This window comes from Fonsecaea monophora, assembly GCF_001642475.1.
Source record: "Fonsecaea monophora strain CBS 269.37 chromosome Unknown Scaff6, whole genome shotgun sequence".
NCBI lineage: Eukaryota > Fungi > Ascomycota > Eurotiomycetes > Chaetothyriales > Herpotrichiellaceae > Fonsecaea > Fonsecaea monophora.
This window is the reverse complement of record NW_019173937.1, coordinates 288,216-311,212: the sequence shown is the minus strand read 5'-3', so window position 1 is coordinate 311,212 and position 22,997 is coordinate 288,216. Positions and strand designations below refer to the sequence as shown.

The 22,997-nt window shown below is 51.2% G+C and overlaps 8 protein-coding genes across 8 annotated transcripts; 4 read left to right on the top strand and 4 right to left on the bottom strand.

Annotated features, from left to right (window-relative positions):
- Positions 1-788: 788 nt before the first annotated feature.
- Positions 789-2,436, bottom strand: AYO21_01615 (hypothetical protein; the record flags this gene model as incomplete). The annotated part of the gene is made up of 3 exons (XM_022651597.1): positions 789-1,622; positions 1,677-1,755; positions 1,814-2,436. The coding sequence occupies 3 exons, from the start codon at positions 2,434-2,436 to the stop codon at positions 789-791; spliced, it is 1,536 nt and encodes a 511-aa protein (XP_022516110.1).
- A 1,697-nt stretch (positions 2,437-4,133) lies between these two features.
- On the top strand, positions 4,134-4,964 carry AYO21_01614 (hypothetical protein; the record flags this gene model as incomplete). Its single annotated transcript, XM_022651596.1, has 1 exon — positions 4,134-4,964. One exon carries the CDS (start codon positions 4,134-4,136, stop codon positions 4,962-4,964), a length of 831 nt encoding a protein of 276 aa, XP_022516109.1.
- Positions 4,965-5,338: 374 nt separating this feature from the next.
- AYO21_01613 (hypothetical protein) lies at positions 5,339-6,011 on the bottom strand (the record flags this gene model as incomplete). Its single annotated transcript, XM_022651595.1, has 4 exons — positions 5,339-5,434; positions 5,490-5,700; positions 5,756-5,826; positions 5,877-6,011. 4 exons carry the CDS (start codon positions 6,009-6,011, stop codon positions 5,339-5,341), a joined length of 513 nt encoding a protein of 170 aa, XP_022516108.1.
- Positions 6,012-6,681: 670 nt separating this feature from the next.
- Positions 6,682-8,933, top strand: AYO21_01612 (protein disulfide-isomerase domain; the record flags this gene model as incomplete). The annotated part of the gene is made up of 2 exons (XM_022651594.1): positions 6,682-8,538; positions 8,595-8,933. 2 exons carry the CDS (start codon positions 6,682-6,684, stop codon positions 8,931-8,933), a joined length of 2,196 nt encoding a protein of 731 aa, XP_022516107.1.
- Positions 8,934-9,814: 881 nt separating this feature from the next.
- Positions 9,815-10,450, bottom strand: AYO21_01611 (40S ribosomal protein S17; the record flags this gene model as incomplete). The annotated part of the gene is made up of 3 exons (XM_022651593.1): positions 9,815-10,120; positions 10,240-10,365; positions 10,430-10,450. 3 exons carry the CDS (start codon positions 10,448-10,450, stop codon positions 9,815-9,817), a joined length of 453 nt encoding a protein of 150 aa, XP_022516106.1.
- A 414-nt stretch (positions 10,451-10,864) lies between these two features.
- On the bottom strand, positions 10,865-12,451 carry AYO21_01610 (hypothetical protein; the record flags this gene model as incomplete). Its single annotated transcript, XM_022651592.1, has 1 exon — positions 10,865-12,451. One exon carries the CDS (start codon positions 12,449-12,451, stop codon positions 10,865-10,867), a length of 1,587 nt encoding a protein of 528 aa, XP_022516105.1.
- Positions 12,452-16,158: 3,707 nt separating this feature from the next.
- AYO21_01609 (hypothetical protein) lies at positions 16,159-17,432 on the top strand (the record flags this gene model as incomplete). Its single annotated transcript, XM_022651591.1, has 2 exons — positions 16,159-16,220; positions 16,517-17,432. 2 exons carry the CDS (start codon positions 16,159-16,161, stop codon positions 17,430-17,432), a joined length of 978 nt encoding a protein of 325 aa, XP_022516104.1.
- Positions 17,433-20,034: 2,602 nt separating this feature from the next.
- Positions 20,035-22,449, top strand: AYO21_01608 (hypothetical protein; the record flags this gene model as incomplete). The annotated part of the gene is made up of 1 exon (XM_022651590.1): positions 20,035-22,449. The coding sequence occupies one exon, from the start codon at positions 20,035-20,037 to the stop codon at positions 22,447-22,449; it is 2,415 nt and encodes an 804-aa protein (XP_022516103.1).
- Between the last annotated feature and the right edge of the window lie 548 nt (positions 22,450-22,997).

The following is a 22,997-nucleotide window of genomic DNA, read 5'->3' as shown; positions in this document are numbered from 1 at the left end:
TCGCGCGAACGAACCAAACACAGAAGTTCGTTCCAAATGATAATGTCGCCTGGAATGGCAGGAGTTGTCAACGAGGCTGCAAAACTCAGGGAGTCAACTCACCTCAGAAGACAGCCTACCTCCATTCTCCACACCACTCGAGTGGCTTCACCACTGCTACACCAGATGGTTACTACTTGTGATAGCTACATGGCAACCTGGCTAGATAGCAGGTCAGAACAACAGTGTCAAATCATAGAAATAACGTTGAACGTTGAATTGTTGATTTATTGAACAGTACATGACTCTCCAATCACCTCTCTATTTCACTGATCTATCTATCCATCCTAGACACCTCCTGTGCACGTGTGATTCCTCGCTAATTACTCTGCTGACAACAAGAGCCGCGATTGCGCGACTGTTGGATCTCACGTAATATAATTATTTTATTTGATGTGGTGTGTGATATGTATTGTATTGTATATTACACGGAATAGCATATATACGAACCGAGACCTGGATGGCATATATCAAATTGGCGGCACAGTATCAAAAAATGTCAGGAGCCCCAAGGAACAGAGGGACAGGGACACGAATGTAGTTTCTATTAGCATTGTATGTATGTATATATGTATTTGTCAATCTGCCAAACCTAAAAGTTGTTCCGCCTACATGTGTCTTATCGCCCCAACCATGCACCAACCCAACCCATGAAGCCCGGTCCGTGTACCAGTCCCAGTGACGTACACACATACCGAAAAAATCGAAAACTTTTTTTGTCTTCTTTCTTTCTTTGTTTTGCCATTTGTTCAAGACGTCACAAAGTTGAGACCGCCCGCCATGACTCTCAACCTCTTACCAAAGAACTGCAAAAACACGATCAGGCAAAAGGCAAAGGCGCAGATGGCGGCCTGGATGCCGAAGCTGACCTTTGTGCCCTGGGCGTTGGCCCACGTCACCTGGAAATAGCTGATGATGAAGCCGCCGGTGGTGCGACAAAAGTTGACCCACGAGGCCGTCTCACCGGACGCTTCGGGGTAGCTGTCCAGATTGTAGGCGTTCAAACCGACGGTGGTGACCATGATGCCGAAGACGTAGAGGCCCCAGAAGACGGACGTCACCATGTAGTGGTAGCCGTCTTCGAGGGCGAAGCCCAGACCCACGAGGCCGGCCAGCATAAACGGGGTGGACACCCACATGGCTCGCAGCCGGACCTCGGGCTCGAAGTGGCCGCCGTGCTTGTGGATGTAGCTTGTCGCGATGTAATCGTGGAGCCAGTGACCGGTGACCTCACCGACCAGTGCCGCAACAATGGGCGTGAAGTAGAAGTATCCGATCTGTTTGGGGCCGAAGTTGTAGAGCGGCGTGAGGAAGATGGAGAGGGTGGTATTGATACCGACAACCCAGGCGAAGGTGAGCAGGTAGTAGAAGCACGAGATGAAGACGGTGGGTTTCAAGATGACCTTGACCGGTCGCATGAGTGCTTGAGACAGAGTGTTGCGCAGGTGGCGCGATTTCCATTGCGAAATCCCCAAGAGTCGCGAAATATGGTTGCCTCGAGGAGGCTGGGAATCTTGGGGGATTCGACGGTCGTAGTAAGTCTCCTCGACAAACAAGATGATCAGGACAAGGCAGAGGGAGGTCTGGTCGCGTACATGTCAGCGGCTGAAATTAATAGTTGGAAGATACGGTCTTACCTCCGCAACGTATACCCAGAAAGGGACTTGCCAGGGTTGAGTGCTGATAATAAACGCTGCAAATAATGGACCGAAATATCTGTAATCACCAGTCAGCTTCTTGAGGGACTTCATTTGAAAGTAGCACCGCCACTTACGGGGACAGAATAATGAACGCGGCCCAGATATTGATCTTCCTCGCTCTTTCGTGGAAAAAGAACATGTCATATATAAACATGAGACCGCCACCTTGTGAAACAGTGCTGAAGAAACCATTGAGGATTCGAGCAGCCATGAACGACTCGAATGACTTCGCAGCGGCACACCAAATCGCTGTCGCCGTGGCAAGGACCATGAAATAGAAAAGCACAGGAAGACGGCCGAAGTAGGCCGACAGCGCCACGACAACCACACCTCCAGCACCCAACATGAAGACATTGCCGACTTGAGAATGATTGACGTGGTCGGGGGTCATGTTCCAGATTGCAGCTTGTGGAAGCAACGTGACTGCTCCCGTCGCACTGCCATAATCTGGTAGGAATGCTGTCATGGAGATGATGATCAAGATGATGTGCTTCTTGAAGCGGCTCCAGTTGAGGGGGTCGTTGGGATCGCTGGAGGGCTGGGGAAGGAGGATCGTATGGCCATCGCGGGCTCGTTTCAGATTGGCATGCTCCGGGTCGGTGGCATCGATGACATAGCCTTCTGCATTCTTGAACTCGTGTAGCTCCGTGACGTTCTCAACAGCTGAGAGCTGGCCGATTTCTTTGTCTTCTGCCATGACTATGAACAACGAACGAGACAACAACTAGATGTGGATTGAAAAGCCTCTCGATGTATTTCTGTCCACAACCAATACCTCCAGGAAAAGTGGAGGAAGAGAAAGGACTCCATCTGGGGAAGCAGAGCGTTCTTATCAAGAAGTATGAGGATATTTTCTGGGATGGACTCGTGCATGCTACCGAGGACAGTGTCAAGATCCGCAAATCATTCACAGAGATGTCCCAGACCCGGTATGGAGACACACACATATTGTGGAGACGGCCTCCAGAATGTCCCGGATAGGAGATCAGGGGGGAATATGCGGAATATACCCCACATCGACCCCATGAGTTTTCCGGGGCTGCGAGCAAGTATTGCCCAAGGCTAGCTCAGTCGCCCTCGCTTAACCATCGAGCAGGTATTGGTGGTTGAGAACTTCGGCAGTGGGAAAAGTACGAGTCTGGTCACCATCCGACACCTCAACCTGTGAGTCGATTCGTCTGCATTAGCCATGTATGACGAAGCATCAAGGTTCTACCTCCAATGCTTTGCCCTGGTTCGTGGAATTCTCTCGAAACTTGTCATTTCTGATTCATCGATTTGACGGACTGCTCTCCTGGTAACGCTTCCTGGTTTCCTTGTTCGGAGAGGAAGCGAGGACCGATATAAGGGAATCGTAGTGGTAATCTCATTGGGCTGCCTATAAACGACAACTGAATCCCAGTCAAGTGAGGCGAAGCCGGGTCCGTAAGCAGGTCGAATACGTTTCGGGAAATTTCATGGGGTTTTGTGATGAAGTTCGTCGAGCACTCGGCCGCAGGATGCCGTGACTCAGGACTTACTTGAAGGTGCTGCCCCTTGTGGCAATCCGCGCTGTCTTGGAAGCTGACGTGCCGCATTCGAACCCGTTCTTTCACCATGGTCGCCTAAATCCTCAACCATGTCCTCCGCCCAGCGGAAAATGCAGGCCGTCCAAAAGCCAAGTGCCAGCGCTGCTACACGTACAAGCAGAGTCGGTCTGCTAAGGCATGAAACCACCGCGAGAAGGATATCCAACTCTCACACTGTTGGTAATCCTGAAGGTCCGAATCAATTCGGCCCACTTCTTTATTGCTCCCACGGAGAGGGCTCGGTCCGCAGAAGAAGATGTTGGATTTGATGCCCCACCAGCATCGAAGCTTAGTATGGGCCGGACCCAGTCTCAAATATAAAGGCGCACAAAGGGGTACAGAAGGGGTCTCTAAAGGAGTATGATCTTTGTCGACTCGTACCTCCTCTGGCGGTGAGGGTTGGAGAAATGGAAGAGACGAGGAACCTGGACAGCGCGTAGGTCAATATTGGTAGAGAGTAACGGTTTAAGCACAAGGGCAAGAATGTACATGACTGAGCGAGCCAGGGAAAGCAGCAGTGATGGAAGTTGATTAGTCTGATTGTCGTGCTGAAGCGATCTCGGTATCGGTGAAATGTGGTTCCGAAAGATATCAGTTTCTCGTCTTCCATCTTCATCCTGTCACCACAACTTGCTCCGCCGAGGTGGGCTTCTTGGTGGGAAGGATGCTACCTTTTCGAGGGACCTTTGGCCTACGGACTCGATCAGGAGGCTACCTTGGCTTCGCTTCCGCTACATGCAGGATTCGTTCCCACAGCACCCATTCTAGTCCATCCAAGCAACCTCAGCTCTCCCGCTCGCTCCCAAAAGGCACCTGGGATAGCCACATGCATGTCGTGGACCCGACTCGCTTCCCTTTGGCCGCCGACGCTCAGTACAGGCCGCATCCGCATACTCTAGCTGACGCCAAAGCCTTTTGCGCCCAATATGGCATCGAGAATATGGTTCTCGTGCAACCATCAATCTATGGAGACGACAATTCATGCATGCTGGAAGCCCTTGAGCAATTGACGCCCAAGCACGGGCGCGCCGTGGTGGTCCTCGACCCAGAAACCATCGACGCGGAGACACTGGAGAAATGGCACGCTCTTGGGGTGCGAGGCGCGAGGCTGAACCTCGTCAGTGTGTCGAGGGAGATTGCCGAGGATGAACTGCGCGCCGAACTGCAGAGTTATGCGAAGGTTTTGAGGCCCTTCGATTGGGTCCTTCAGCTCTACGTCCCATTGAAACTGGCATTGCCGCTGTTGAACGTCGTCCCGGATCTGGGCATCAGAATTTGCATTGATCATTTCGGATCACCTGTCCTTCCCGAACCATTTGACCCGTCGACAACTGTTTATCCCTACGACATGAGAGGCTTCGCGTCCCTCGTCAACCTGCTCCAGGATGGCAGGACGTGGGTGAAGCTCTCAGCGCCGTATCGACTTTCCAAAGACCCAGAGATGAGAGATCTAGACCCCATTGGGAGAGAGTTGATCATCAAAGGTGCGGATCGTGTAGTCTATGCCACGGATTGGCCTCACACGAGGTTCGAGAATATCAACCCAATGCCCTTCATTGAGAAATGCTATGAATGGTGTAATGGCGACGCTACATTAATCGAGAAGCTGTTCCGAACTAATGCTGAGAAGCTTTGGGATGCATCTTCAGAGACATAGGCCATGAAATGACCTGGATCGTCTGATTTATGTCCAAAGGTATCAGCAGGTCTGAGACGCTCTCCGACTGGACCATTGGTCGTGTGATACAGTGTCCTGGTCGTAGATGTAGAGCTGTTCTATCCGCATATGGGATTGTTGCTTGTTGCGCAATCTCCATTCGAAAACTCCTCAATTGGGCCGACTTATTACTAGCAAGTTTCTCGTGTAGTGTCCCAATACTAAAAGATTCCCATGTGAACGCCTGGCATGAACGTTCCAGCTGAAACAGATATTTGCGACAGTTTTGGTTGCGGTGCCTCTAATCGCCTTCGAGGCCTCCCCCACTGTCAAGCTCAACCTCGCTCCTCCGTCCCCACAAGGCGCAGATCTCTCTAAGGTCTGCTGAAGAAGACGGTGCTCTCCATGCATGAGATCTTTTCCTTGTCAACTGTATTGACATCGGCAAGAACAGTATACTTCCCAGGCGGCTGGAGGACATGTTAATAGCTTATCTTCACCAGATCAAGGTTTGTGCAAACTCACCACTTGTTTCGGGATATCTACTTCTTTCTTCAATGTCAGGACACCTTCTTTGAGGGGACATGTGATATCAATCTTTGGCAGGTTGTCACAGAGATCTGCTTCTTGCTTGATGAGGGTAATAAGCCCATATTTGACTTGGAGAAAGACGGTCGCGCCTGGTTCGATATCCTTTGAAAAGGTTCCGTTTGCGGAAATGGTCAATTTTTGGCCCCTAATACATGTTAGATTGGAGATCAGATCGCTTAGGGGCATTCCCTGAGGCGTACGGGAGAGGTGGATTGGGTGACAAGTCAACGTAGTCGACTGCTAGGATATAGTCCTTGGGATCGGCACAGAACTGGACGTAGGTGAGAACAAGTTTCGTAAATTTTCTTGCAGGTAGCTAACATTTAGAGGATTCTTGCCAGGGACCTTGAACTTGGGCTCCTCGTCCACGAGAGCATTCTGAGCTCCAAACAGAGACCGTGAAGATACCGCAGAGGCGGCGGTAAGGAGCGATAGGAGGATGGCCGAGACCTTCATGGCGATGACTCCGGAGAATCGAGGGCCCAGACGAATAACAGTGGTATCTTGACCTTCCTGGAAGGCAGCTTGCGCAATTGAGGGTTGTGGTGGTCGATATCGCAAAGAAAAAGAGAAGATACTACGCAACCAAGACGGCAGATTGATGAGTGACGGGACGAGTGGCGCAGGCGCATGACTTGCCTTCCCAGGCACGGGCACCAATGGCACCCCAATGGTGGCAGCTGGTAGCGATTATTTAAGCGTCTTGCGTCACTGCACTATCAAGGCAGCACTTGCTTCCAACACACTCCACCGTATAATGCTACGGAGCAGCAGCGGACACAGCACGTGTCGACCTGCGGAATTGGCAGGGGGATGCCAAGGTCTCCTGTCGCAGATCCCAACGCCTTCGTGTCTATCGCAGACCTGGCTCGTTCTCCTTCCATGCTTCAAGAATTGTGGTCTAGTCTCGCTGAGCGGGCAGACCTTTGTGAATTGTTGCAACTCATATCCTCCCTTTGATTCGGTTTCGCTTCTCACACTCGTTTCATCTGTTCACAGCCAGCAATTGTGAGGCGACTCTCGCGAAACTCGCCCACCTATCCATCTCCCTATCACCGAATTACCTATACTGGTCGAGCAATTCGGTTCCTGCCTTGTATAGGTCGTTTTCTGGCCAACCTACATCATGAGGCCGGTGCTACTGGCGTGCGCCCTCGCAGCCTTCTTATCTTCATCGATAGCGGCGCCACCGGGGTCACAGCGAGGGGCGGGAGTACTAGCAGATGATGCTGTCCAAGGCGAGACTCCGGCCGAAGAAGGGGAGGGCTCGGACTATACAATCTTCAATGGCATCAAGGTGCCACCAATGAAAGAGATACAAGGCGCTGAGTTCGCCGAGACGATTAAAGATGGATATTGGTGGGTTAAACACTACTCGCCATACTGCGGACACTGCAAAGCAATTGCGCCACTCTGGCAGACTCTGTATGAATTCTATGCAACATCAGATCCCTTACAAGGAATGACGAAATCTGGCCAACCCGACCTATTCTCGCCGAACAGCTTTCACGGATATTACAACTTCCATTTCGCCTCGATAAATTGCATCGCCTTTGGTGACGTTTGCGATAAGAACGGGGTAAGAGCTTGGCCGACATTCCTCTTATACAAAGATGGCGAATTCGTCGAGAAGTACACCGGAGGCAAGTCAATGGAAGATTTCAGCAACTATGTCGAAGAAAAGCTGGAACAGATAAAGCCCGGCTCGAGACCCAGGGAAGGAGTCCACGTGCCCAAACCTGGTGCAAAAGGTGTCGACAGAACAGCCGAACCCGAGAATCCCTTGTCCAAGGACAAAGATGTAGCCGCTGGCGTCGCTGCCGGGGAGAAGCAGAACAAGGCTGCAGCACTGTCAACTGAGACTACATCAGGAATATTGGCCTCAGAGACCGCCAAATCCGGAAAATCTCTCAACGCAAAGACCGGTCCTCCACCGAATCCAAAGGGAGTCTCCACCCCTCTAACTCCAGAGTCCTTCCAGAAGCTTGTTACTACCTCTCAAGATCCTTGGTTCGTCAAGTTCTACGTACCCTGGTGTCCCCATTGTCAGCACCTGGCCCCAACGTGGGCTCAGTTGGCGAAAGAAATGGAAGGCAAGCTCAACATCGGAGAGGTCAATTGTGAAGCGTCTCCGCGGTTATGCAAGGACGCCAAGGTCAGCGCTTATCCCACGATTTACTTTTTCCGCGGCGGTGAGCGGGTCGAATATGAAGGTCTTCGCGGTCTAGGTGATCTGCTTTCATTCGCAAACAAGGCACTTGACAGCGATGTCAAGTATGTGGACGCGGCTGCGTTCAAGGAGATGGAAGAGACCGAAGAGGTTATCTTCGTCTATTTCTTTGACCATGCCACAACGTCGGAAGATTTTGCCGCTCTCGATCGACTGACTTTGAGTCTCATTGGGCATGCAAAGATTGTCAAGACGGATTCCGAGATACTGGCAAACAGGTTTAAGATATCAACCTGGCCAAGATTGCTCGTGTCTCGCGATGGACGACCAAGCTACTATAACGCTCTTGCTCCGAAGGATATGCGTGACTTCCGACGTGTCCTAACCTGGATGCAATCTGTTTGGCTGCCGATTGTACCTGAACTCAGCGCTTCTAACGCAAAGGAGATCATGGCCGGAAAATATGTTGTGCTGGGCATTCTTTCACGAGACCGACCCGACGAGTTCCTTCAGTCCAAGAGAGAATTAAAGAATGCTGCGCTGGAATGGATGGATAAGCAAACCCAAGCTTTCCACCTCGAGAGACAAGAACTGCGCGACTCGAAACAGTTGCGTATTGAAGAGGCCGAAGATCGAAATGACCAACGGGCCTTACGTCAAGCAAAGAGCCGAGTTATCAGCATTACCGAGGAGACCTTCCGGAAACAGGTGGCGTTCGCCTGGGTGGATGGTGTTTTCTGGGAGAGATGGCTTAGGTCCACATACGGCGTGGACGTCTCGAAGGGGGAGAGAGTGATTATTAATGATGAAGATGTAAGTGTTATATTGTCACTGATTTTGTGCTATCGATGGCCTGACATCTATAACAGAACCGACGATACTGGGACGTGACTGACTCAGGGGCCTATATCATGCCCTCTCGCACCTCCATCCTCGAAACATTACCCCGAATTGTTGCCAACCCGCCAAAACTGACTCCAAAATCCACGATTGGCGCCTTTGAGAATGTTTTCTTCCAGATCCGAAATTTTGGCACTTATCATCCATATCTATCATTTGGATTGTTGATAATCAGTGTGGTGTTGCTATTTTGGGTGCTAAGAAATGGCAGCACCATCAAGAGGACATTGAGTCGGAATAGCTCTGGTTACTTCCACTTGGACGGCAAGGAGGGACTCTTAGGAACAACGAACGGCAAGGCTGACTAAAATTGTTTCACTGGACATTATGAGGGAATATTTGATTCAGATGGCAGGCGAGGTAGATTCTACATGTACAGAGCATGGCATTGGCGTTAGGATGGCTGAAGGTCGGTGAGAAGGCACGAAAGGCCTGGCACGTTGTCAGGAGATTCAGAGTCGACATTGGCTATCACCAAGTTCATCGTGCAAGAAATAAAATTCCTGGTCAGATCATTATTGTTTGCATCGCTCGATTTCGAACAGTGCCTGTCCGAGAATCTCGATCGATGCACAATGTGTGAGCCTCCGCGAATGCTTCCAGGGACGGTTGCGTGCGAGATGGTAAGTCAAATACCTCCTACTGTTAGTACTGCGCACAGAACAACCAGGGAGAAAGGAGAGGGAGAAAGGAGAGGAAAAGGTTGTTTGGCAATCAAGCTTCGTCCCGTATTAGGGGACTAGGCGACACCTTGAATGTTTTCAATGAGTTCTTTTTTTCGTTTTCTTCTACTCCGCGGGCTACTGGATTTTGAACGCAGTAGCGACTCCACCTACGTCGATACCTTAAGTGTGTTTTGTTTCCAGCTCTCTTGACAGTAACGACAAAGGGGGATCGTCCGAAGTGGGATCTGGCCCTAGCAAAGGGCAGGTATCGTTTCCCGTGTCATGTTTCTGAATGAGGCCGTGCAGGACGATTTGGGTCTCAGCAGGAGGAGAATTGTGCGGACATTTTGCGTAATTGACATCAAGAAGTTTTGAGAGGGAGGTATTGTATGACAATGTGCTTTGGAGAGAAGGTTGGCGTTGAAAGAAATGGATTTGTGTCGTTTTCTCCCAAACTTCAATGTACTCTTGCTGGATTGTTGCCCCCCACCTTCGAAAGTCGTCAACTCCGCCAAAAAAAAAATCTACTCGCGTCGACCTGGGCGGTCGGTGCCGAAGACTCTGCGTCCACCCCGCTCCTGAGGCGCCTGCTGGCTCACGGGCACCACGTTGACGGGGATACTGTCGAAGCCCATGCTCTTCAGGAGGTCCTTGGTGTCGCTGTCCACGTCGAGCTGGCCGGACTCGGTGTTCTGAGTGAAGTCGAGGGCCGAGATCTCGGGCACGTATTGATCCTTGCGCTCACGCTCTTCTTCCTGCAGTTTGAACGAAATGCCGCGCACGGGGCCGCGTTGGATACGTTTCATCAAGTGCGTCGTGTAGCCGGCAATCTGCGCCCAGAATGTCAGCACCAATGTATTAAAGGAACAAATCCGCCTTTGGGGTAATTGAGTCCCCTTTGTGACCCGGCAGGTATCGACTTGCGAGGGTGTGAAGGCCGTTTATTTACCTTGTTGCGAAGGCGCTTCGAGGCGATAATGGCGATTTCATCGCAGATGCGCTTGTTGGTCTCGAAGTCGAGGGTGAGTTTGGGATAGTACCGCTCGATGATGACTTTGGCGGACTTCTTGACGGTCTAGATGCACACATGTCTCGTTAGAGAACTTTGCCGACTTCTTGTATTGGGAACTGCAACTCACCTTTGTACGAACGCGACCCATCTTGACGGCTGGCTGGCTGGAAGTTGTCGTGAGGGATGCGAAAGTTGACAGTGTGCAGTCGAGAAATCAAATGTGGAAATGAATTTTGGGGGAATTGTGGCTGCTTGGCAAGAATAGCGCCAAGAGATAAGATTTGATTTGCATTGGGGCCCTGCTTGGATTTTCACACTGCAACAGCTCCACACATCTTGCACTCGGTCTTAGCGTGAGAGTGCCCAGTTCAGACGGCTACTTGGTGGCGGTGCTGGGAACCCTACCGTGATGGTCAACAGTTCCAATGTGGTGCGAATCTGTAGTCATTCGACGAGTGCATAGATGAAATGTTGAATAGAAAAGGTTGCACTTCAGGAAATATCAGAGAATTATGCTAGCAAAGAGATGATGATATTGGTCTACACAAACAAGTTTTATACATCAAGTAGGCTTGCTCGCCTTGTATTTCGAGTTCGCCCGCAACAATAACCCTATCTCTTCGTCGATACTCTGGCTGGGCTCCGGGGCTGGCCGTTGCCGTCTAACAGGAGTTCCTTTGCGCCCAAAAGTCGGCAATTGAGAAGAAATGGAGCGCTTTGGAGTCGAAGTATCCTTTGGGGTTCGTCTCTCAGCGATATTGACAGGCACATCGTCCTCCACAACCCAGTCAGGCTGCATCCGAGTCTGAATCTCAACTTTACCAGCCTGCGAGATGCTGGTCGCAATAGGCGTAACCACGAGTTTAGGTCCGTCTTTCACCGGTGCCCACTTCCAGTTCTGTTCCGAAATACCAGGGTTTGTGGGCTGCGGAACAACAAATCCAGCCACACCCACAAATGGGATATGCTTGTTATGAGTAGATTGAATCGATCGTAGAAGGCGAGCTGCAACGGGTGATCGTGTCCCTCTGGGCCCTGTGACGGCATCGTTGGCTGCAAACATTTCTGTCTTGACGTAGGATAAGCCTGCAGATGGATGTGTGCGGGGAGGCCCAGATTCTTTGTAGAGATCCGCCGACACAGTGTCACGGCCATATGACCAAGGATCGGTGGTATCCGATGATGGTTTTGGACCATCAGCCAGATCGAAGAATTCGGCAATGAGAGGTCCAAATTTACCTGGTTCTGATCGCAAATATCGGAGATGCTCTGTAACTTCCCGGTCTGAGATTTCTGACTGGGTCTGAGGAGCAGTATCTGCCTGGCCTTCCTCAAGAGCTTTCAAGCGCTGATCAGAAGCTCGCTGCTCAGCTAAGTGATTCTTGACCAATTGTCTAAACGCAGCCCTTTTCTCCCTCGTAATACCTTTCAGGAAAGAATCAAATTCCATACCGTTCAGCCCTGCCAGATAAGGTCCAGAGTACCGCCATCTGCGAGCAGTTTGTGTTGCCGGTGAAGCCAAAGAGGAAGCGGGCTGTGGCTGGATTGGAGTAGATTCATGTCCAGATTTTGTTGTACCAGCTCTTTCTTGCGCAATATTTTCGAGTGTATCTCTGAGATGCTGCGGCATCCGCTTTGCTCGTTCTGATGGGCTCTCGTCTAACCATGATGTGGATGCACCTCCGTCAGGTATTGAGGGAGGTTTGTCTGCAGTGTGGTCAACTTCCGAGTCGAAAGCACTCGTTCGTTGTGTATTCAATGTTGACTTCCGATCCCTTGGCGCAGGTAATACAACCCTCAGATTTAGCTCCTGGTACTTGCGCAACGTAAGGACATGATCTGCGGCGGACTCGAAGTCGACCACATGTTCGGCGGTGTCGATTCCTCGTTGAAATCGCACAAGAGGGGTGCCGGACTTCGTAGTAGTTTTGATCGGCAGCGGTCTTTTCAAACCCCAGTCTCCTTGATTGAGTGATGATAGGGGTGTTTCGAGGGCAGCTCGAGTCGGGTACGGGGTGGTTGCGGAATCTGAGTATGATATGGGTTCTGATGATGGTTCTATCGCTGGCAGGGGTATAGCTGCCGGAATGGCGAAGAGTCTGGAATTGCGTAGCAAGCTTGCTGCTGGTGACAGACGAGCAGCAGCCATCGCTGCGGAGTCTGGTCAGACTTACACAAGATGGATGTGCTGAGGCGATGTGGATGAAGCTCTGCAGGCGAACAAAGCTCAAGTCGCAGTTCCATTGGGACAAATTGTTGCCAAGCAGAGGAAAAACTGCTCCAAACTCACCCCCAATTCGGAAGAGGTGATGCCGCCCTGTGCTCACCCCCGTCTCCCCCCGAATCGGGTGCGAGCTCTGCGACTCACGTGATACAGGCATCTATCAGCTTGCCCGCTTGCCCGAGTCAGCTGTAGAAGAGGAAGAGATGCTTTGCCGTAAGAAATGTATTGGATATTTTTTGACAGCTATTTCTTGTTGGTAGGATTTCTCCACCCACACCGTTGAGTCGGCCTTCGCCATATTACACAAGCCTCGAAGCAATGATACCTACCTAAGCACCTGACAGCTGAAGCGCTCGAGGCTGTAGAGATGTCTGCCGTTACTGCAGCCTCGTGCTGCACTCACTTGTACTCTATACCTCTTTCCCTTTGGCCCAGTGACAATAACAACATGACTTGAATGCTATCGTAATCTACTTGCTGAATACGACACGCGGCATAACGGTTTGACTGAGTTCCCTTTATAGCACTGTCTGTCGTCTACCCTCTAAAGTTATCAGGACGTCGCCTGCCATCCAGTAAGTTCCTCGTAGGGACATGAAGCCTGTCCCTTTCTCCGTGGCCTCGCCTCAGCATTGCAGGCCGTCCGCAGCCTTGCCGATGCCATCAACACCTGGACAGACCCAAAAAGTTGAAAGCCTTCTGATTCAGAAACATGCGGTTGAGAGTCAGTCGCTGCGAATGCACAGCCTGGGCAGCCAAGAGGGGAAAGGGGTGAAGGCAAGTGGATTGGTGTTGCTGCAGGAAGAACTGAGACAACTGATCCAGTACAGTACCGAGTACACATCTTCAGATTGGCGACATGATCTGGCTATTCGACTTCTTGGCTGTTCTGAAGTACTGTGTAAAAGAACGATGTAAAAGCACGATGCTCAATTGGCCTCAGCAGTGCAAAGTTGGTCACAGAAGGAGTGTCAGTAGCCAGCATGCTGGTGAAGCCAAGATCTGTCCAAAGCCTCCTGTTGGTTCTTCAACACATCATCATTGGCCGATCCCCAATCTCATACCGTCCGAGTATCCTTTCAGCAGCTCCTTCCTTTGTGAAACTTTGCTGACATTCGAGTCTAGGTTGTGGGCTCCATGCACCATCAATTCCTGCATCCAATTAGCAACTAGAGTCAAGGGTACGTACTTGACGTCTCGCCAGGAATCAACCCTCCGACAGATCCCAAGCGATGAGACGAGTGTCTTCAAGGTTAATGCTGACATCATTTTGGGTGGGCAACGTGTGGACACAAAACAATTCCCTCTATTCTCAACAGGGAGAAAGCTAGTGTCAGGGTGGAGCTGCTATCAGGCAACTGGAATACCTCTGTAAGTGTGACAAGTCTGAAGAGCTTGCACATAGCGATGGACAGTTCTCACACAAATAAACTACGATACAGACGGTGCTCTTGGCTCCGCCTTCTTTCCTCTACTCTTCTTTTCGTGTCCGTCTTCCAGGATGATCCACCTGGGAAGGTCCATGAGACGGATCGTGAAGAGCAAGGTGCATAGCTCTACCGCGTATAGTAATTGTCGTCCGAAACCGAAAAGGAAAAACAATTCAAACGACACTTCGGAGTAGGCCGTTGAGAGTTGTGTTCCCATACACTACTACTGAATGGTTGCCTAGCGGTCTGCCAGTGGGGCGAAGACGAAGACGGGGAGGCCTCTTGGCGGTACCCGCGCCTAGGAGCTTGGCAGCTATTTAAGCAAGGGTTCATGCTCTCCTCAACCCTTTCTCCTCTCCAAGCAAAACCTGTAGTGAGGACTTCAAGTAACGCCCTGTTCTTTTCGAGGGACGTTGATGAACTGTGTGCGCAAACAATCGTGAACCTAGACCTGCACCCGACCGCTGCCGTTTAGGTCAGTGGATCTGGGAGCAGTGTAAAACAATGTGGTTTCGTGCTGATTTCTGAGTCCCATATCTGCTTTCTGCAAATGGCGAGTTGATGACGACGGTTATAGATTCTCATCATGAGCAAGGATCCAGAGCATTGAGTCACGACCGGGTGGGTAATGAACGTGTCATGTACAAGTTTTGAGAAGAAACTCGTGACAGTGGAAAAAGCAGTGCATTACAGAAACTGGCGTTCTTTGTCACTTTCATAGGGTAGAATAGCGTTCATCTTCCACTTGCTTTCCAACTTTCAGCCAACGGCAAATAGAGGGCACCTCCGACAGACAGCAGCTTAGTCAGAAAAGTGGCCTCAAATAACTCCCTCACTAAGGTGATATTCGCAAATCTAATCCTTGGGATTGATTTGTGCATGTCTAGTTTAGGAATACCCCGCGATTTGCCGCTCTAGTGTGGAATTTGTCCAGGGGCAACGAGCCTGGGACAATGAGATCTCCAGGACGTTCCACCTAGGCCTGCGGCTGGAGGGGGGGGGGGGGGGGGGGGGAGAATCACAGGATACCTGCTGCGACGGGACGTCTGTCCATTTACCCGGCCCATAACTGATGTCCTAACCATTGGCCTGAGCACGAGCAAGGACCAGTTCGTCCGCCGCGAGTTCCTGTTGATACACCTAGCTCATGGCGGTGCTGGAGGTGACTAGAGTTTATGATTCGTGGTGGGAGGGGGATTACATTCTGCTAGAGGAGGAGGAGGAAAGCTAGTGGCCCGAGAGGTCGGGAAGGGGGTTTTGTTACTTTATCGGCAAGGAGGGAGGGTCTGTCTAGGCGAGGGGACGAGAAAGTGGTCGAAAGTCGAAGAGGCGTCAGAGAGGGAAAGGGCCACGCGCTGCCATATTTGTGTCCTGGCTGGTGCTGCATGTGGTGAAGCACGTTCAGGATGAAGGGTGAGTGTGAAGGTAAATCCTAGAGGGGCAGGTGAGTGGTTATAAAAGCGGCACGCTCAGGGTGTCGCACGTGAACTCCCGCCAGTTTCTACATACTTTGCTTTGGCTGCCAAGCCTGGGTTCTGCACCAAGACAGGTAATGCTACGAGGCTGAAATTCTCTTGGCTGCCAGGCTGCGTTTCTGGTGCCTGCCTTGTCGATGCTGATCTTTGCCCTGCAGGCAAGGCAGCCGACCATCCGATTTTCATTACTTTTCAAAAATGCCGGTAGCCGACCTGCTGTGTGGAAGCTAACGAGTACCTCATACAGCTCGGTCATTGACGCTGTCCCGTTCAACTAGCTTCGGACATCTCTCTTTACTAACTGACCTCCACAGACCCTGTGCGACCCAATCACGAGCCAGTGTGCGCATGTCTAGAGGCACATCTTGCCATGCTCAACCACAAAACACAACAGAGCAGCTTCGGAAATAATCCACTGTGAAGGCTTCTGGAAATTCTTTTAATGGCACCTCTCGGCGATCGCATGTTGTTATTGGGTGACTTGATACACAAACTTGATGCACGAGGCAAGTCTCGATCTATATTAAGATCTCGGTTACATGGTTACTCCATCACCCCGCTTCGCCTCGTTGCCTCCACCACCAACGTCGTGAGTGCGTCTGGGTGACGTTCCAATGCTTCAATGGTTATGGCAAAATACTGAATACGGATACGAGGCCACCTTCATCATCGCAAATGCAAGTTTTGTGCCTCGGCCAAGCTGCAACGGTAATACTCTGCGACCATCATGGCTACAAAGAGCCCTTCTGCCCCGGAACTGGTCTATGGGCACTCTAGCACCATTCGCTGGTATGCTAGCATTGAATCTCATTCTGGGAGACTGACACATCGAGTACAGCTTGAGCCTCTGATATTCCACCTTTGACCAGCATGATTATCTCTTTGTTGCTGTCCATACTGAGCGTGGCTGTGGGAACCTGGTGTAAGACTGTTCCTCTGCCTCCTCCTCCAGTCTCTACCAACGTCTTCGTTACCACTTTTCCCCTTACAGACGCATCTCGTGTTGATCCATTTGCACCATGCTGCAATCAGCCTCGCCGCTTGATGCTATCTCTTTTCCAACCAACGAATTGCACCAAGACTAGCGGGTTCCCTTATATGCCGCCTGCTACCGCTGCTTTTCACGACGCCATGTTCAATGCTTTTGGTATCCCTAACGGAACCTTTGGAGCATTCCGGCTCCAAACATGCTCTTCACCACCCAAGAACACAAACTTTCCCGTGCTGCTCTTCTCCACGGGATCTGGAGGCTCTCGCCTGATATATAACGTACTCTGTCAGTGGGTGGCGTCTATGGGATTCAACGTCATCTCAATTGATCATACGTATGATGCCGAGATCGTGGAGTTTCCAGATGGAACCGTCATTCTGGGCGCCAATATCACCCTGCCAGACGACCTGGCAGAAGTTACTTCACTCAGAGTTGCAGATATTGGCTCCGCGCTAAACGCTCTGTCCAACTCGACTTTGACGAAGCAAATCGGCATCCCATCTTTCAACATCAGTCGTGTTGGGATATTTGGACATTCGCTCGGAGGTGCAACTGCTGCAAACGCAATACTGGGGAAGCCGAGACTTGCGAGCGGTCTAAATATGGATGGCAGTGTGTATGGTCCGGCGATGAATCATAGCAACACAAAACCTTTCACTATTTTTGCGGCACAGAGGCATAACCAGAGCACCGATGCCACATGGGCGGCTTTTTGGCAAGAGTTGAAGGGATTAAAATTGCAACTACAAGTCAATAATACAGAACATGGAACATTCACGGATTATCCGATCCTGACCAAAAGCCTCGGGATCAACGCGACTATCCTTCCGCCGGTTACAGACTTAATCGGGACCATTGATGGAGTTCGGATACTAGATATCCTTCGCAGATATATTGGCGGGTTTTTCCAGGAGACTTTGGAGGTGCAAAAGGTCAAACTAATCCAGGGACCGAGCCCGCAGTTTCCGGAGGTTGCTTTTGTGAACAGTTCTCTGACCTCACATACATGAACCCAGGCAGGATAGGCTCTATCTCATGTCGGTGGATACGACGATCTTGGTCCTTCTCCTTTGCTTTTCAGAAACGCATGGTTGTGGACCAAGCGAGGACATTGTTAAATGAGTTCTAAATGCGAATGGCTTCACAAATGCCGGGAGAGTGTCAGTGCGTTAAGCTTTAGAGATAGTCCTCCCGCAGGGTTTATGAAGTCTTTGCCATCCTGGTAGCACCCAATCTTCAAGCATCGTCTCGCTGTGGTTGTCCCAATGTCAATCCCGAGCTCCTGTCCTTCACCGACTTTTCCTACTACAGAAGAAGCTAAGAGGTTCGAAGTGAGGCGCCTGGAGGTTGAATGCGACGACTTTCTCTGCGAGTCACGCCGCGTCGAGCTCTCCAGCCACTCAAGAATGGCCCCAGCTGTGGTCGCAAAGCAGGTTTTAAAGCAGCCGGCGAGACGGGATCGCTTCCCCTAGGGGCAGTCACCAGCGAATTTTCCAGTTGACTGAATTTGAGCCACCAGGTTCAGGATACCAAGGTGGGCTTAGGCATTGGTATCCGTCGTCAACAACGATGTCAGAGGAGAGTGAAGAAAAGTCCAATCAGTAGTCGTACTCAAGGTCAGAGTTGGGCAGCAGGCTGGGTGGCAGGGGGACTGCAACTGGGCGGTCCGTGTGGAACGTCAATTTCCAATGGCATCCGCCACATTTAACTGCGAGAATTCGACCACGCTGCCCTCATTAATATCCTCATGTCTGTGACCGTTGACTTGCGAAGAGCTTGTCTTTCACAAATAACTCACACCCACGGACCGATGTATATTGTCCTTTCTTTGGTGGCTGACGCGGCTTCAAAATCAACTTGGCCTACAACAATTGCCCACCACCTGTGTAGGGTCGTGTACCTTGAAGACGACCTCATCTGCTCAGAAAACCAAACACTCACCACAAGATGAGAGTTGCGTCCATGCTGTGGACAAATCACCCACTAGCCTCTGAATGTCGCAGCCTAGTCATACGACATGACATCCTAGACCCCTCCACCTCAACTGGCTATTGATTCTCATGGAGACCGGAGAGAAGATATGATCAACCCGGACATTGCCATGATAGCAAAATGTGCTCGTATGCGACAGAGATTGCTGCTGTCGTGGACGCAGTATCAGGCCTCCTGCTGCACATGAAATGAACCAAGAATTTCCACTCGGCAAAGATATCACAATGTCAGGGTGCAGATCGTGCTGGCCAGGCAAACTACCAAGGAAAAGCAGTCGCAGCAACTCCAGCCCAGGGAAACCTCAGAAATGCCTTGTGGTCAGCCAGCTCAGACCCGAGCCAACAGATAGCAAACACGGGGCCGGCCTGTCCAGTGGGCGTGCGGTGGCTGCAAGATTATTCGCAATATGCAAATGGGCGGTGAAAGGGAAACCCGAAGTGCCCAGACGAATAGAAGAACGCATGCCCAGGCGCAAGGACAGCCTCTTCGATTGCAGGGGACACTGGCTGTATATGTCCAAGAGCGCACGGTATATGGGCAATGATACTCTCGATATCTACTGGAACCTGGATGATTCCTCCATCAGAGCGTGTGGATCCGGGATACCTTCCTGGACAACGCCGCGCAGTTGCAGAGATCACAATCCTCTCAGCTAGCCACGAGATTGAGAACCAGCGGATTCTTTGCTGCCCCAGGGTTGGCGGAGAGGCCCGATCTTTCGACACTCAAACAGCCCTAGTCTAGAGCGGGTTGGCACCATCCATGATTAGGGGTTTATGTAATCCATGGTCTCGACCGAAGCAAAGACGAAAGCGACCCCCAGAACAAGATCGTTCGAGGGAGAAGTAACAAAGCGGAAGAGCACAGTGGATAGCACGCACCTTTTCCCACACCACCACTTTGTTGGTAGACCGTCCGCGTCGAGTCACTGAGTACAAGTACTGGCGACTAAGAAGCAACCATATTACTACTTCGTGTTCCACAACAATTCCCTGACGACAGTACCAGCATCACAGGGCAATGTTAGCGCTTAGGCCTTGAACCATCCCTTCACCGGTTATTAGCGAAAGCTTGAAAACAACCGCTGGAAACTGGATGGATGTTATGGATCCATCCACACCGGAAGCACTTTGCATTCACTTTCGGAGCCTCCATTGTTACTCTTTCCACGTCAGGTGAGGTCCGGCGTTACCGAGAGAACATGATCAAGTCAATGGAGATGCTCTAGGCCGCTCAGCAATGGCTCAGGCGGGATGGCAGTGCTTTATTTAGGCACTGATGACGCGAATGAAGACCAATTGTGCTTGTCCCATTCCCCAATTTGCATATTGCAAGTTGCATACCGCAAAGTGCGGATAGCATTTTGCGAAGACCAGCTTCTAGGGAAGGTCTACGCCAGCTATTCGCTGTCTCTTGTGCGCAGCGGAGGCACTGCCCAAACCACACAGGTCAAGGAGGCAAAGTCTGCCTCATCGAGGTTGTTCTCAGTTTATAGCCAAGTGCCCGGCCCGGTATCTTGTTTTATGAGAGACGTTCGCTTTGCCTTCTTGCCTTATCATAACCTGTGTCCCTCCTGCAGACCACCCTCAGCTCCGTCTCGACCAGCATCACCCGTTCACAATGGCAACTAGTCTGACACACTTCCCCTTTGAGAGAATTTCTGGGACCATGGCTCCGGATGACAATAGCATCTTCGGTCTCGCTCAGTCAGCCATTCTACGAGGCTCCAGCGTATCTATATCTGTTGCCTTTCTGGCCCTAGCTGTCTTCGTTTCAGCTACAAACCTCTTCAGTTGTGCGATTCTCTACCTGTGCCTGCAACCCTTCTTTCCTGTGAGTTGCGAGGGACAGCATGGGTCAATCCTCCAATCGACCGGACTCGCGAGGTTTCAAGTCGTGCTTGAGCGCTTACTCAAGAAACTCCTGCGAAAGAGTTTGCAACATCAATGGAAGTGGCTATTTCGACTCGCTGAGCTAGTTCGCGAAGATCTCAACCCCAACGAGGGATTTGGGAAACGATCAAAGCCTTCGCCAAAGCAGTTGTGTACCACAGAACAACGCCTACAGTTGACGTCTTCTAGACCACTCAAGGCCCAACGAGGGACTCGTGGTCAACGTTCCTCTCGCGCATCGTCGCACGAGTTCAAGCAGGCGAAATATGGTGTTGAACATTACCTGTTGGGTCGGAGAGCGGCTCGAGGGGATCATTATGGTCAACTACCACTAGAGCCACAAGACATACCAGGACCACTACTCGAACGACGATCACCCCCCTCCGTCCAAGGTTTCAGTAGTCTCATCAGTCCGTCATCTCAGAGGTCTCCTGAAGGAGACAGTCCTCCGCGCCCACTGCATCCTAGTCAGCCTTATCGCGCTCTCTTGCCCGCCCCGCCCGAAGCGCCACGGGCCCCCTCAATTACAACGCCACCAAAAGGCGATTTTACACAAGTTGCGTCACCCCGAGCTGCGGCCCAGCCTTTCTCCTCCTCAGCTGTCTGCACCTCACAACAAGTCCAAGAGCGCTCGAACCGATTGACGGCCAATCCCAAGCATCAAGGGAATCCAGTTCAACATAGCCTTCTTGTCGTCGATGCCTCTGAGTACAAGCCGCCTCAGCGAGCCCAGCCAGGCCCCACGTTAAACGGCACTTCGGCCTCTCTCGACGTCAATAGACACCTTCCAGACACGGCAGCATTGCCTCAATTGGCCGACGGGCTAGACGGAATTACCTATTGTGTTGGGGAAACTTCTAGAAAGAGAGCAAGAGGGAACCAGAGCTCGTCGCGCTCTCAAGGCAACGCCAGTGAGCGGGACACTAATGGGAATGGAGGCTCTTCGATCCCCCCTTCGGGAGATGATCCTGAGTCTGCCAATGAAGAGCGGAATCCCAACCAGAACAAGAAGAGAGCGTCTGAGAGCAAAGAGACAGGACCACAGTTCCGCTGTCCGAGGTATTGTGCCAATCCTCGGGAGTATGGCGATCCAAAGTGTAAACACTGGCGTGGTCGTAGCATTCATGATGTGACTCGACATGCACTCAAAGATGCGGCGGGAGATGCGGTCAAGCGGGAAAAGCTACAGGAGTATATGAGGCTCTCTCCACGGGAACGCTGGGAACGATACGTGGAAATTTTCAGTGACGGTACCGAGACTGACCAGATCAACGATCCATACTGGCCCGATGTCGATGCAGAAGACCTGGTGACTAATTTCCTGAGCGGCATCACGGATCAAATGAGACGCAATATAGATCCCGTTGGGGGGTTGGGAAAAATCCAGCAATTCAACGAATTGTTGATGGCGAAGAAGTTAAGAGATGAGCGCATCCGATATCAATGTCAGGTTGAGAAGACCGCTGCGATGGAGCGAGAATATCAGGCGCTACAAGCCTCCCAACGGGAACTCGCTGGCGGGATCGAAGCGCTCCTTGGTAGCGGAACTTCAGAAACAGCATTCAATCCGACGGCCCTTGTGGAGAGGCAGAACAAGAACGACTTGGTTGGGCTCACGCCGGCAATTAACCCGCCGATACAACGATCACACAGTGGACAAGGCTCAGAAGTCGACATGAGCAGGTTGGATTGCACTGTGCCGATGGCGCAGACTCAAGCAATGGCAGTCTCAAATAACGCGATACCAGCGACATACCAACAAAACTATTGTTCTCCCTCACAACAACGTGCTAATGAGGTCATCACATTTGCAGAAGACGCCATGGACGGTACTGGAAACCCCAATAATATGGCTAACGCCTGGCGGCCCGACATGGTACTCAATCCTCCGCCACCTACATCAAACGCCTTTCCCAGCCCCAACATCGGTTACTTTTGCCCGCCAAATCCATCCCGGGCCATGAGTTCAGCCAGCTCTGTTCAGAACCATTCGCACAGTCACAGCGGCAATTATGGCGTCACATCGAGCTGGGGCACCTCTTCGTATGACCCAGGTTACAGTCCTTTTCCTCTACAGTCGCGCAACGGCAATCAAGGTGGCGTGTATGGTTATGGAGGTGGCTACCACCCTATGGGACAGTAGGGCATGCAGTGCAGTCTATCTTTCCGTTGGAAATGGAAGCTTGTCTAGCGACTTTAGTCCATTTGGACTAGGTTGTGCGGGACTTGGTTTACGTGGCTTGCGATTTATGACGACGGGTTTGTTGAACATTGGCGATGACATTCTGGACGGTGTTTTAACGATCCTTATTATGATGTGACCGGTGATGATAATGACATGAAATTTATGATTATTTTGCCCATGTATAGCTAATTCCTCAGCCTCGTCGGGTTTGTTTGAGCTGCTTGTGGGCAAGGCTGCGCAAGGCTGGACAGCCCCCTGTGGTGCTGCTTTTTCTTGCGAACCTAATTTTCCAACTTGGACAAGTCCCCGCGAGAGTCAAATCGTTAGTACTTGCTCTATCGCCAGTGACTCGCGACGTAGAGATGCAGTATGTGAAATCACCTCTCCATTTCGACACTCAACGGGACTAAAAAATGTTCCTTCGACTAGTTAATCTTCCTCGCATCCCTCACCAAGCGCCGCGCCTTGGTGAGTGCGCCACCGTTACATTCTGGGCGCTCACTGAG